This window comes from Siphateles boraxobius, unplaced genomic scaffold (genome assembly GCF_051911475.1).
Source record: "Siphateles boraxobius isolate OS27281-9 unplaced genomic scaffold, OSU_SipBor_1 84, whole genome shotgun sequence".
NCBI classification, from domain to species: Eukaryota; Metazoa; Chordata; class Actinopteri; order Cypriniformes; family Leuciscidae; genus Siphateles; species Siphateles boraxobius.
In genome coordinates this window covers 1,483,519-1,497,758 of record NW_027509213.1, presented here as the reverse complement: position 1 = coordinate 1,497,758, position 14,240 = coordinate 1,483,519, and the positions used below count along the sequence as shown (strand labels likewise).

The 14,240-nt window shown below is 37.7% G+C and overlaps 1 protein-coding gene across 12 annotated transcripts in view; it reads right to left on the bottom strand.

The window, feature by feature from the left end:
- The window catches only part of ubr5 (ubiquitin protein ligase E3 component n-recognin 5), a 65,490-nt gene that overhangs the window by 49,474 nt on the left and 1,776 nt on the right, over window positions 1-14,240 (bottom strand). For 7 of the 12 annotated variants that reach the window (XM_077221511.1, XM_077221515.1, XM_077221506.1 and 4 more), the window contains exons 2-9: window positions 6,832-6,876; window positions 6,633-6,714; window positions 6,230-6,306; window positions 3,961-4,080; window positions 3,035-3,305; window positions 2,263-2,422; window positions 2,009-2,158; window positions 770-981 (exon numbers count right to left, since the gene is read on the bottom strand). In XM_077221511.1, coding sequence (XP_077077626.1) covers window positions 770-981; window positions 2,009-2,158; window positions 2,263-2,422; window positions 3,035-3,305; window positions 3,961-4,080; window positions 6,230-6,306; window positions 6,633-6,714; window positions 6,832-6,876 — 1,117 coding nt within the window. The remainder of the gene's footprint in view (window positions 1-769; window positions 982-2,008; window positions 2,159-2,262; window positions 2,423-3,034; window positions 3,306-3,960; window positions 4,081-6,229; window positions 6,307-6,632; window positions 6,715-6,831; window positions 6,877-14,240) is intronic. The other 5 variants (XM_077221514.1, XM_077221512.1, XM_077221516.1 and 2 more) reach the window with 1 other exon arrangement.

Here is a 14,240-nt window from a genome sequence, read left to right as displayed (position 1 = left end):
ATAACTAAAAAGAACTACACAGACGTAGTTAAAAAAATTACTAAAACTTTTAAATTAAAATAAAAACTAATTCAAAATATTAAAAAAGAAATCACTTTCAACTAAAAGTAATTTAACAAGTTATATCATTTGACATGTGAATCTGAACTAATCTTGAAATGTCATAAAAGGTCAAATATGATATTTAAGAACAAAAAACCCACTGTGACCGACTCGAACAGGCTGACCAGTTTGCTTAATTTCTTTTAAAATAAATAAATAGAATTGGAAAAATAGAAAGAAATATTTCAGCCTTTTAATAAGACTTAGGCTCCACAAAAATAAATAAACTAAATAAAAGAAACTAAATGCAGAAACTGAAAACATGTTAATAACCATTGAACCAGAACAATTGACCCTTAAAGGAATAGTACAACCATACATTATGAAAATGCTGTCGTCATTTACTAGCCTTATGTTGTTCCAAACCTTTATGCAGTGCTTTCATCTGCTGAACACAAAAGAAAGTTGGTAACAGTTTTGGTTTCCATTGACCTTTTGCTTACTTAATGGAAATCAATGGGTCCTACAACTGTTCGGTTACCAACATACTTCAAAATAGCTTTTATATTTTACAGAATAAAGTCAAAAAGGTCTGAAACTACATGAGGTTGAGTTAATGAAACCTTTCATTTTTGTTGAAATTTTCTGTTATATACATCACAACTTGAAATGCACCATAGTTATGGAACGTCTGGCAATCTAGGACAGTAAAGGGTTAAAGGCCCACCTTATCAGGCCACCACTGGAGCTCTTCCCCCAGAGTGACAGGGCTCTGCAGCGGCACGCTCTTCTTGTCAAGGCTCGGTTCTCCCTCGCGGCTGGTGGAGCCACGCTCCGCATCGAATGAGGCTCCATCAAGCCACCTCCTCTCTCGCAGCCTCAGGACCGACTCCCGCTCGCGGAGCAGTTCAGAGTCTCTCTCTAAGGGGAGAAGGAGAACTGGTATGCAATAGGGTCACACCAGTGGGATAACAGTAAGCCACTCTCTGGGAAAGACCCTCGGAATAGTGAGAATTCAAACAAATTAGATAGTGACTATTATATGTAATAAAAATTTATTCTGCTGTACTTCTGTGACACCAACCACCAGAAACAACTGACCATTGTGCCGTAAATGACACCGCTGGTGAAAAGGATCCATGACCATTTAGGTGATGGTCCCTATTTTAAAAATGATTGGGCTACATATAGACACTATACTGAGTAATAAATGGCTTTGTCAGCTGCTGGGTTGCATTAGCAGCGGAAAAATCTTGCTGACGGGTGTCCAGCATTTGCTGAGATGTATGGGTATAAACTGCAGGGTCTTATTGGTGACTGTGTGCACTGCAGGGCCTTTCGCAGAGGGCTCATTAGGGGAAACGACGACTATGACCATGCAGGACAATTGGACACTCTCTCAAAGCACAGACACTCACACACAACACAAACATGCAGCAAGGCATCTTGAAGTATTTGATAGCCATGAATGCTGGTTTATGAAAACATTTTTTTAACATAATTTGGTTAAGTTATATGCGGTCTGTGTTTTTTAGACATGATTCGAGTAATGTAAAATAGAGTGGGACATGCCCTAAACTTATTAAGCAGTGTTATTAAGTTCAGTATTTTAGCTTCAAGTTTTATCAATACAACTTGACTAGTCACAATAGAATCAATCTGATGCCCATCAAAATTTAAAGTCTGCAATGTCAGTTTTATAATGATTTCTAGTGTTTTGTTTGGGATTCAAGTGTCTCATAATGTAAAGCTGTTTTCGCATATGGATAATTTTTTGTTGTAAAAAAGAAAATCAATAGCACCTTCCTCTTAGGTTTCATATCTGCATGAATGTGTTGCGAGTAGTAACTTTATATATTAAACTACAACATTTACAAATAACAAATGGTTGTGGCACAAGCAGTTCCACAAATATTGCTGAATGACATCGGAGTGTATGCAAGCATGACTGCGTTTTGGCCTTTACCTCGTGAGGAGCCGAGACGAGACAAGGAAGAGCGTCGGAAAGAGGGGTAGCCAAAGTAGCTGATATCCTCAGAGAACATGGCGTCTGCATCAATGATCACGCTAGGATGGGCGGAGTGAATATCCGCGTCTAGAAGGGACATCAAGTCTTCTGTAGAAGTATGAAAAGTATTGTCAATGTCAAAGGTATTGTTGTTTGTTAAGAGGTGAAAATGTCACAGTCTTAAATGTGGCTCATATACAGTCCCTGTTTACCTCCAGGTAAGTAGGACTCGCTGGCCGTGTCATCTCCATCATCTCCATCCTCATCATCTCTGCTCAGCAGGTTGTTTACAGCCAAGTTCACATCAAGGTTTGTGCGCTGCAGCTCTCGAATAATGACACTTCTGGACTTTCCCTGAAGAACCACTTGGGCCTGGTTAGAGAAGGCAATCGATTACGAAATTTCCCAGGTCACATAACCCCTATATGTGTGTGTGTGTGTGTGTGTGTGTGTGTGTGTGTGTGTGTGTGTGTGTGTGTGTGTGTGTGTGTGTGTGTGTGTGTGTGTGTGTGTGTGTGTGTGTGTGTGTGTGTGTGTGTGTGTGTGTGTGTGTGTAACATTAAATATAAACGCATGCTAAACTGTGTAAAGGTTTGAAATAAATATATTTTTATAATTTATGCTTCTCTAAGATTTTATTAATGTGAAAAGCTATATGAAACTTATATTGTAGTATTTATATTTCAAACCTTTACACACAATGTTTAGCAAGCATTTATATGTGTTAAATGATTTTCCAATAAAAAGGCTGTATTATCCAATTAAGTAGAATAATAATATTTGGTTGCAGCCCTGGTTGTTTTACTAAAAATAAACGTCTATTGTTTCTCAGTTGAAAATAAATGGCTGTTTAGTGTTTAAAAAAAAAAGGGTTTTAGGGATTTATGCAAAAATTACATTTAAGTTACTAAATAGACCCATGGTAAGCACATCCAGCTTAAGTCGTCAAAATTAATGAACGGGCCTCCTGAAGCAAGAGTTTACCTGAGAGATGAGCTCCTCTGGGATGACAGAGGCTGGTATTACCGGCTGTGGCTGACTGCCCAGCAGGCCGGAGCCTCGATCTCTGCCAGTGCGGATCACGCGGGTCTGTCTGCGTGAATCTCGGGCTGCTGTGGAGGACCGGCCTGAAGATCCGCCTCCTCCAGCACCTCCTCCACCGCCCCCTCCGCCACCACTGCCTCCTCCTGAGCCTCCGCCACCACTGCCCCCGCCGCCACTGCTGCCACCATTTACTCCTGAACTCCAGCGGCTTCTGTCAGGCACACCAACAATCAGGATCAGTATACAGCCAACAAGATACTCCCTGAGTGATATTGAACTCCAAAGGACCATGTTTAGGGACTAGTTTTACATTCCTTGTCTCGTGAATATGAGAGCATTAGGACTGATGTTTTTAAATAGTATCTCTGATTAAACCATTGTATTAAAAAAAGGGATAGTTGAAGCTTAATTATGTGAATCAGTTCAAAATTAATTCGAATGGGGACTCAAAAGATAATTTTTCAAATTTAAATGTTTTAGCAAAACAACATGTTGCTATTACAAAATTATACCATTTTGTGTTTCATTACAAAAACACACACGTATATGTAAATTATAAAATGTATAGTAAAAAAGTTGAAAAATATCCGATTGAATTTTGTTAATTTTATTACAATTGTGCTATATTGCCCAGCTCTACAAGCAGTTTAATTTTCCCTTAGTAATTTAGAGTCTCGCATATAAAAAACAAATATTTCTGGAAATGGGCTTGTAGTGTGAATATTTTCAGGAGACTTTTACTGCATGCAAACAAAACAAAGCAAAATCATCTTAAAACAGATTTCTTATAACCAAAGGCACCACCGCATGTGAGGCTGCCAACATTACCTGATGGCTGCATTTCTGATAGCCCTGCCACAACTTACCCAAGGGTGTTGCCTGCCAGTCTGCCCAGTGTGTCAGAACCAGACAGGAACCAGGGCGGATCACTAGTCCTGCCTGGCCTGGAGCTCCTTCCTGCCCCTGAGACACTGCTCAACTTTGAACTGGAAACAAAAGATGGGAGATCAGTTACAAACCTATAGTGCCACATGTGGGACCATCACAGAGCCTGGAGACCCCAGGCCTACGAGCCAATCAGCCCTTTTCTACTGTGGGGCGACTAACATGGCAACACCCTTGGGAATCAGAACTGACTGCAGCTCATTCCTCAGGCAAGAGCGGTAGGAAAGGCTGGCAGGGAACTGCTAAAAAATTTCCCCTAAATCATGTGCCATCATGCCCGCTAAATATTTGTCATATACAAACACTGTGGATTGCTTGCAGTTCACAAAAGGGGATTTGCACTGGTGCGACATAGCTTCAATCACAAAAAACAACAGGAAAAGAAACACTAGCCCACCTGCTTAGTTCAAACAAAACATCACTGCAATGGGCAGCGGACAGCAAAGCTGCCGTAATGTTCGTAACAAGCTGTTTTGCTGTTTAGTTTTTCACTAAAGTGTTTTAAATGCTATGTTACTTCCATCTAAACCACAAAAGCCTAAATTTCACACCCCGTCATTAATAAGAATATTATTCATTATAATACATAAGGCTGAGCAATTTTATCGATTCTGCGATATAAATCGATATTTTTTTTCCCAAGAAAGTATCGATTTTTTAAGCCGCGAGTATCGATACATAAGTCCCATTCGAATCCCCCCTGTGTTTACCCCTATTCGCTTTAAAGCTCGGTCGTTTTCGGTTCTACTGTCGGTAGCCTACTGGAGAAAATAGAAAATACACGTAGGCTACTATTTATTATTGATATAAAGACGTAATCTTGAACATGTTTATCTCGCCAGCCAGTTCTATATATAATAATATTAAACCATTTGTCTGTGATGCAATTTTGCTATTCGCAGTCCAGAAGAGAGAGCGCGATCTCTCACGCGGAGCCACAGTGCGAACAACACGACAGCCCTGCTTAATGACTGACAATGAGGACAGAACTAAACATTCAAACGTGGTTACACTTTAGATCTGGGATAATATTATAATTTTATTTTAGATTTCGGCTTTCAGAAATTATAAAAAGAAAATATTTGAGATGAAACCAAACTAACTGCATTATGTCTAGAGCAAATTCCTTCCCTTCACAGCGATGCGCTGTCATTTCTTCCTAAAACCCAAACGTACCGTCAGAATCAGCACGATCGGTGATTGTTGTAAAATGCAGTCACTACTGTTGCTAAATTGCGGACGCGTTTAATCATTAAAAGAGCTATTAAAAGCACAAACATCTGCGTAAGAGACGCTGTTCACAAGGCGGCGCGCGCTCCGAAATGGACTGCAACGAGACAAGAAAAGTATAGGCTACTTAACTTTGGGCTTCATGTGCGCATCTAAACTATCAAATATACATAATATAAAAATGACCAGCTCTGAGATTCACTGAAACACAGTTTATTCATTTAAACAGTTTATGTCTTAAATGGACTTAAATAGTTAGGAGAAAATGATGGTGCATCAGTCACCTATTAGATCTGCACTCGGTCTTAAAGGGGCAGCGTCTAATAAACCTGCTGACGATTGAGCCATTAATGTGAATCAAACAACAAAAGGCAGAGAAAATCACTCACAGCTCTTGAATGAATAACTTAAACTTGTCCAGTCAGAGACATATATTGTGTAAATCAAGTATTTAGTTTTCAGTTCAAATAATTTAATCCAAGTAAATGGAACACTCACACGATGTTACCAAAATCACTCTGTCCCCTTTAAATCTTTCAGAAAATGATGTAAGTGGATCGAATTATATCGAATCGTATCGTTAGCCGAATATCGTGTATCAAATCGTGAGATTAGTTTATCGCTACAGCCCTAATAATACAAAAGCATTTTCACCATGCAACTATAAAATACTTAATGTCTGGGATAATAACTGCATCGTATATAGTGTTAGTGCATTCATGCTACACTAACATCATAAAAAATAAACATTTTCAAACCAAAGCCTACAACACAACCTTTAATCTAAACATATGAGGTGGGTTGAAAAGTTAGCATACTTAAAACCGAATAAAAACAAACTTAATAGGTCAAAATAAATCCAGAGCAATCATAACCGGAAGGGACAGATCTAATTTAGTTATTTTGCATGCCAGCTCAAACATGCATTTTCCATGTGTCTGACAGGTATTCTTTTCTCACCCATCATTGCCATCAGGCTTCCCGAGCTCCAGTCGGTCGGGCTGGACAGCAAAGCTTATCCTGCAGATACGTCCATCCTGAAACAAAAAAGTATATTATTTTCCACATTGCTCTGTGCTGATCAGACACAAATAGTCATTATTTATTCAGCCTTGTTTCGTTCCAACATTCCAATTTTCCTTCAATGGAATGAAGCAAAAAAAGCAGTAAAGCTTGACAAACATGGTTAGTGTGAACTTGAGTTTTATGAAAAAAAATAAACAATAAGCAGACTGATTTGGAGCAACATGAGTACAAGCAATTGGTATAATATTCATATTTGGAGTAAATTGTTCCTTTAAAATAAGGAAAAAGCCTAAAGCTATAAATGATATAAATAACAGTGCTGCATAGTAAATGTTACCTCAAGGAGAAATCCAGCATGATTTGGTCCAACCACACACTGCTTAAGTTTGGCCTGCTCCAACGGAATAAGGTGTGGATGACTGCCGTGTGGACAGAGAAACGTTAGCCAAGTGTTTTTACAAAACTCAATACTTCATTGATGTGGAAAGAATTGTAAAACCACTGGGCTTAAAATGTAAATACTTGGCAAAACATACCTGTTACAGTTGTATTTATTGAGCTTTTCAGACACTTCACGGAGCCTGTAAGACACAAAGGCATGCGATAAAGACTCAGTGTCCACAGAAAATGGCTAAAATAATAATGTTTCACCCCAAATGAGCAACAGCCAAAAGCTCTGAACTGAAACTGGCCAAAACCTTTGGAGGATTGAATATTATGGTTGAAAAGAAAACCAAACGAGATGGAAGAAAAACTGAGAAACAGATTATGGCTATGGTCAGAGGAATTAAGTGGCCTTATTTTACCCTTCACTTTACAAAGCAAGAAATTATGTTAGAAAAGGGAAACCATTGTTCTGCACGGTCATGTTTAATATATTTGCATAATACATTTGGAAAAGCAATTTCAAAAACTGGATAGTTCACTGAATACATCAGAATACCGGAGATTCAAATAAAACGGGAGGCCTAGTTTAAGTTCAAAAACAAATGACTCCTAAGTAGGGATGCTCCGATCAGGATTTTTGGTTATGGTGATCCGCAGATACCGATCCCGATGCTTAATATACTTAATATAAGACAAAGATAAATACAAACAAAATGGAGAAAATCGAGCAGTCTGATGCAGCCCACAATTTTTATTGAAACATTGTCCAATAGTAAACTTGAGGACAAAAAAATAAACATTTAATCTCCTAAAATGGAGAAGTCTGATGTAACTAAAACATTGTCCAATACAAGTCGGAGCAGGACAAAATTAATTAAAAAAAAAAACATTTAAACTCCTAAAAGAACAAATTGGAGTAGTTTGATTCAACTCATCAGTAGGGATGGGCATTAAGCATAAAAAATATTCGAAGATTGCTGGGTATTATTCGATTAAAAAAATAATAATAATAATAAAATCGCACCCCTCCCCCACATGTACGCACACGTGCATGTATAGGCCACACACGTGAGAAAAGCAGGTCGGTGTGACGCTTAAATATAACTTAAATGAAACGTACGTTTCATATTTATGTTTAAATAATATAATGTTATTTTTTTATTTCATCATGTTGATTATATGAAAAGGGAACCGCATGAGATGGGTAAGATAGAATCATAAGATGCCCAATATATCGAGAGACATTTGGAGTGAGTCAGACATGATTTTGACCACTTAATTAAGTTTTGAAGAAAGCCATTCTTAAAGTGAATTTCATTTTGTATAAATTGTAACTTAAGTTAAATCAACGGTTTCATCAACCAATTTCCTGGATTTAATAAATAAGACAGAGGATTAACTTATTTTTTATAAATATTAGTTTTTCTTAGTTTTTGCATTTTGGGAAGACAGTCTATTCCTCTTTTCATCCAACGTGTGCGGCTGTAAATAGCCGCTCACCATCAACACTCATCGATGGAGCACTAAGGTAGACTCGTACTGCCTTTTTTGCAGTTGCCCGTTTATTGTATTTGCCATGCGTCTCGTGGTGGCTCGTCCTTAAGTGCCGAATCAAGATTGTCGTATTAAATGTTTTGGACAATGCTCCTCCACGTGAGATTTCTTTGTAACACACACGGCAAATAGCAAATTTTTCAAAACATCATAGTAATTACACACCGGCAATGACATTACTGCGGTGCCAAATCATTTAAGTCCCCACGCATCATGTACCTCCTCATGTGTTGACGTCAGGGCTCGAGACTAACGGCGTCCTATCGTCCTGGGGACGATAGAAAATGTGTTTAGGACGAACAGAAATATTCTCCAGGACGCCTACAGGACGAAAGACATTTTTGTATGCGTGTTCATTTATTACTAGCCTATTAGGCAAACTTACTTAGAAAATGCCAAAATAAACTGACCAAGTGCTGACTACAAGGGAGCGCGTCTTCATGCTGTTACTATAGTTACTATCACTGGCCGGCTACTCACCCGGAGATTTGTTCCGCGGTACATCTATCAAATGGCTTAATGACATCGCAAATATGTTGCGCTGGTTAAACAACGGTAAGGTAAAACAGATCGAGCACCAAGACGGCCCTTCATCTCCATCATTGGATAGAAACAGTCTGCTAACTGCTTGCTGCTAACTGCTTGCTACTAACTTACTAACGTTAGCTAGCTAACGTTAGTAAGTTAGCGCTACCCCGGCTATGTGTGCGTATATTAGCTAAAGCATACATTTAGATTTCAATATATTTGTGGTCTTTTTTCTTAGTCAGTCTCATTTAGGGTGACCAGACTTTCACGTTTTCTGGGGACAGTCCCTGTTATTGGTGCAGTGTTAATTTCGTTTATTTTCATTATTTTCATCAACAACATTTTTTCACAGACGAAAACGAGACAGTAACTAAATAAAAACTAGTTTTGAATGACAAAAACTATGACAAAATTCTAATAAAAACTAGACAAAAATGTTAGATAGTGACGATTTGGGAAGCGATCCAGTCAGAACTGATGTCCTGCGTGTGTGGTAGATGCGCACATTTGTACATGCGCTGCATGTCTCATGAAACGTTAAAAATGTAAACGTCTGGGAGAATGAGTAGAGCAGACATATAGATCTGAATAAGAGTGACGATGCAAATAAAGATCTCTATTCGGTACGGGTTTCTGTGTGCACACACCCGACCCGAAGCGTCCAGCCATGCACATAGACACCTATACAGCGCGCGAGTACTGAATTGAGCTCTCTTTTGTGTCTGAATGGACAAATACACACAACATTATGTCGAAATGTCCGTTTTGGAGAGTATTCACGTAAACTATGTTGGTTATGTCTTAAACAGTTGTGAGTCTATCGGATGTGCATCAGTGCAATTGGATTGGAAAGAGAAAAGCATTCACTGCTCGTTAATAGCTTTAATAAGGATTCACTATATTTAATTCATACAAATAAATATGTCTGCTGCTTGATATAATAAAGAATGATGTATGCAAGTAGTTATAAAGAATGCATAAATCATTCATTGAAAAGAAGACTGTTCTACTTTAGGAAAAGTGGTTTTATTTAATTTTAAGATATTTTTTTAAGTAACAGAAGTTAAATCTGTATCTTGCATGTTCAAACTTTAAAATCATTCATATTAACAGGTTAATAGATATTTTCTCCGGAATTTTAGAGACATTCTAAATGAATGCATTACAATTGAACTAAACCCATTATATTTTAGTCATCTGAATTGTTTTGACTAAATATACAGTAGATCAACATTTTTATTTTGGGACGGTTGACATTCACTTTAGGATGGTTCAAATTGTTTTTCAGGACGGTTCCAGGACGGAGGTGAAAAAAGTTAGTCTGGAGCCCTGGTTGACGTCATCAAATTGTGATCGGTTTGAGAGATTGGCCAAGTTTAATGAGTACCGATCGAGTCATAAAATGTGATTATCGGCCGATACCGATCTCAGGCCGATTGACCCTACTCCTAAGTCATAGCTCGTCTCATAATTTGTAATAAACATGTAGCCTAAATATTTGTAATGTTTTCAGATAATATGATCTTAAAATTTATCAGCAAATTACAAATTATTTGACTCTTTAAGATGCTCCTTTAAAGCTCAACAGGTTTAAAAACAGCATATTTGTGCAAATACAAGCAGCCAATACATCCTTTATAAATAATCATGCCTTAAAAGAGAAAGCAGGCCCAATCTGAAGTTTATAAGGATACAACAAATATAAAACTGATAATAATAAAATGTAAGACAATAAGTCGATCAAGCCGCAATAGTGAAAGGGGAAAAAAGTCAATGAACAAAGGCGCCACTGGAAATCTTCTCTTCATCAAAAAAAAAACGTTTCAAGTTTCATTAATGCATTAATGAATTTAATTTCATTAATGGCTCTAAAGAGATGTTTAGGCCCACTCCAAACAATCACACAAAAACAAATGCAAACAATTTCAGCAAGGAAACCTTTGGTATAAGTGCACTGTGGACATAACATACTTGTAAGGCCGCATGTTGTGCTGCAGCTTTCATATGAGTAAATGCAGATGCGCAGCAGACCGAGACAAATGAAGAAAGAGCAGATTTGCAACCTGGTCCAAATTGGCTGAGGAAAAAAGATTTTTCTCAGATATTGGCCAACTTTATCATTCCAAGCTCTTCTTGGACAAAAAGCGTATCAAAACAGCAGTAAAATTGTAATGCTACAGTACATACCAAAAACATTGGTACAGCAACATGACTACAGCATCATCTAAACAATGATAAGTGATGGAGGAACTACTGAACCCATTTACAACATCCATTAAACTCAAAGAATGATATGTTTTGAAAATGGTGAAAAAAGCTTAATGGTTGTTTTCTAAATTGCACAGTCAAATTATTTCATACAATCATCTAAAACTATCGGTGAGGTCTTCAGATCCTCTAATTACAATACAATCACTACAAACCACTGAGCATATCCCTCTGTATGTTTGGTCTCAGTAAATCAATTCAATATGAAAACAAGTAGTCCTGAAATACATTAAACAGCTCGTCCTGAAAAAAAAAAAAAAAAACTTTCTCAGAAAAAAAAGCCAAAAAACGTTTTTAGCCAAATATTTTCCCACAATGCATAGATCATTTTACAGGGCTCCAGACTGCAACCAAATGGTTGCATTTTGCAACCTTTTTTCCTGCCGGTGAGACCAAATTTTGTTAGAGGTTGCACTGGTGCCACCATCACGTTGCCCAATCGATAAACGTTGCATTTTATTTTGCATATAAGAAACATCCAACCTAACGAAAGTGAAACAAAACCGCACTACTCGTTTGAGCTGCGCTTCATAGACCGTTTAGCAGTTTGGAGCAATACTAGACAGCGTAACACGAGCTCGGAACAGGTACTCGTGGGCCGTTCTCTAGCACGCGTCACTGTTACTACACAGCACCGTTCATTTGCCGTAGAATTAATAGCATCTCAGCCAGATTTAGTGGAAAGCATTCATATTCGGCTCAGAATTCTGTAATAAACCACAGATATCAGATCAAACAGCACTGACATTGAAACAGTGAGCAGTGTGCCATGAACGAGCAAGTTATAGAAGGCTTTTCAGCCCACAAGTCACCAACATTCACCATGGATTTAATGTAGCAATGCTAACTGTAACCATGGTATTGTGGCAGAAATAGTCTAATGTTAAAAAAAAAACTGCTTCCAGCACCTCAAAGCTATAAATATTATCAAATTTTAATGTTATTTTTATTGTGATGATTTGTAAAACTAAGTTTAAACCTGCATTCTGTATCTTTTATTCTTTGTCATTATCTCTGTTCGAAATCTGCAATTGCAGTTATTCGCGGAATTATGCTTCGGCACGGCACGGATGAATCCAATGTTTTGAGGAGAATGTGCGGCGGTCAGTCGCCGCGCCGGTGTGGATACTCCCATTGGCAATCCAAGATTCTACTTTTTGGAAGTATGACCAACATGAGAGTTTTCACTGGAAAATGTCCTCTGAACAAGTAACATCCACTTTTGTTCTGACCAACTAAGGGGAAAAAAGCATTGCAGTAAATTGCGCTGATTAAATATAACGATCGCTTATATCACGTCAAGCAGTCCAAATTATACTTTGTTCTCAAATTGTTAATGTTAACAACATCAGCGTTGCGTGACTACATTTAATGCCCTTCAGATATTTATCCTTGTTGCAGTCTCTTTTTCTGTAGCCACTCCGAAGTCTGAATGAAGTCTCTTGCATTTTACAACGAATGATTCTCCAGTTGTCTCTGCTGTTTGTAGTTTGAACCGTTCTGGATCCGTCATCAAATTGATGAGTTTAATTATATCAAGTGCTGTGAGAAAAGGCTATAAATCTCCACCTCCAACATCCTCAAAGTCAAGAAAATAAATGACTTTTCTTCAAATTGTTGCTGAATTACACAGTAAACAAGTAAAGAGTTCTTCTTTTACATTACCTTTATGATTAAACAAAGATGACATCACCATCTGTAGAACTTAGGGGCAACAACGCTACTGCTCTAAAATGTTAGTCTGGAGCCCTTTATTATGCTGTAAGGGAAATACTCTGGAAAAAAATGGGTCTTAAAGCACTTTATTGGCATGATTGTTTTACATATAATATTGCCAAAGCAACAATAACACATGCATACACAGCCTCTGGCTTGCAAGCTTTGCAATGCATTGTACTTTCCGATACAGACTAAAAGCCCAACATCAGCTACATAGACTAATACAGATACTGCAACAGAATATTCCTTCGCAGCAGCTACAGAGATCATGCTGAATCTAGCTTGAAGGGGACACGTGTGCAGAAAGGTCCGTCGTTTCCTGTCAGTGCTGTGCAGCAGAAAAGCCTTCACGTCACAGCTCATTATTGCAGGACATATCAGTGAAGAATGAAGGATGAAAGTGTCCGCATACAAGCTGAAACGTTAATGACTAGTGCAAGTTTACATCCGGTCTGGAGGAATCACAGATAGTAAAGAACACCACAATCTACACACAGTAACGAGAAAAGCAAGATGATAATATGTACTAGTGTGCTAAGTTTACTAACAAAATGGCTCAATTGCATTTAGTCTTGATAAAATGCATGTTTTCCCTTTGTTGGACATGATTACCATTTGTTCCACAAAGTCAGCATGAAACAAGTGTTCACAACATTTTAAATTCTAAATGTGACATTTCCATGCACTAACAAAAACACGCTTACTATTCTTTAATATCGTGACTATCAATTGCCTAAAAATGACACCAATGAACATATATATATATATATATATATATATATAAAAACAGCACCCCAAAATAATTAGTATACTCAAAAGCCACAGCAACGCATAGTATATTTTTTATATTAAACATTATTATATTAAACATGTCATCATTAGCCTAACATTTTATGAAAATTAAGCTCAAATGGAGTCACAAGGTTTTTGACCAGCGAATGACAGAATGGCTATACATTGTCACTGGAACAGCCGCATCTGAAGCAGTAAGTGCATCGCATTGCATTTTAATCAACTTACAGGATATAGACTAAAGTTTATTGTAGCTATATGGGTGCTCGGTTTTCTTGTTGTTGAAATCTTATAATCAAAATGTCATTATACAAAAGATGAAGCGCTATGCACAAAGGATATTTAAAACAGTAGGCTATATTTGCTTCAACTAGATGACAAATACCAGACTAAGTCTATTATCCGTATTCAAGTACAAAAAGACATTAGCCTTTATGGACATAGTGGTTCTTAAGTGAAGAAAACACTCTACATACTCAAGCATCAGTTCTTTATTTACACTTGCATTGCAAAAAAGCAGAGATAGTTTTCAAATTGTGCTTCATTCACAATAAAGCGGCGGGAGTTATAAAGTTTGACTGACAGTTTGAGACGCCAAAGGAGTTATGAGGTTTGGTCCGAACCCCTTTTAAATGCTTTTGTATTGGTTAAACATTTGTAAAACCCATATACAGACATAAAGATAACCAATAGCATT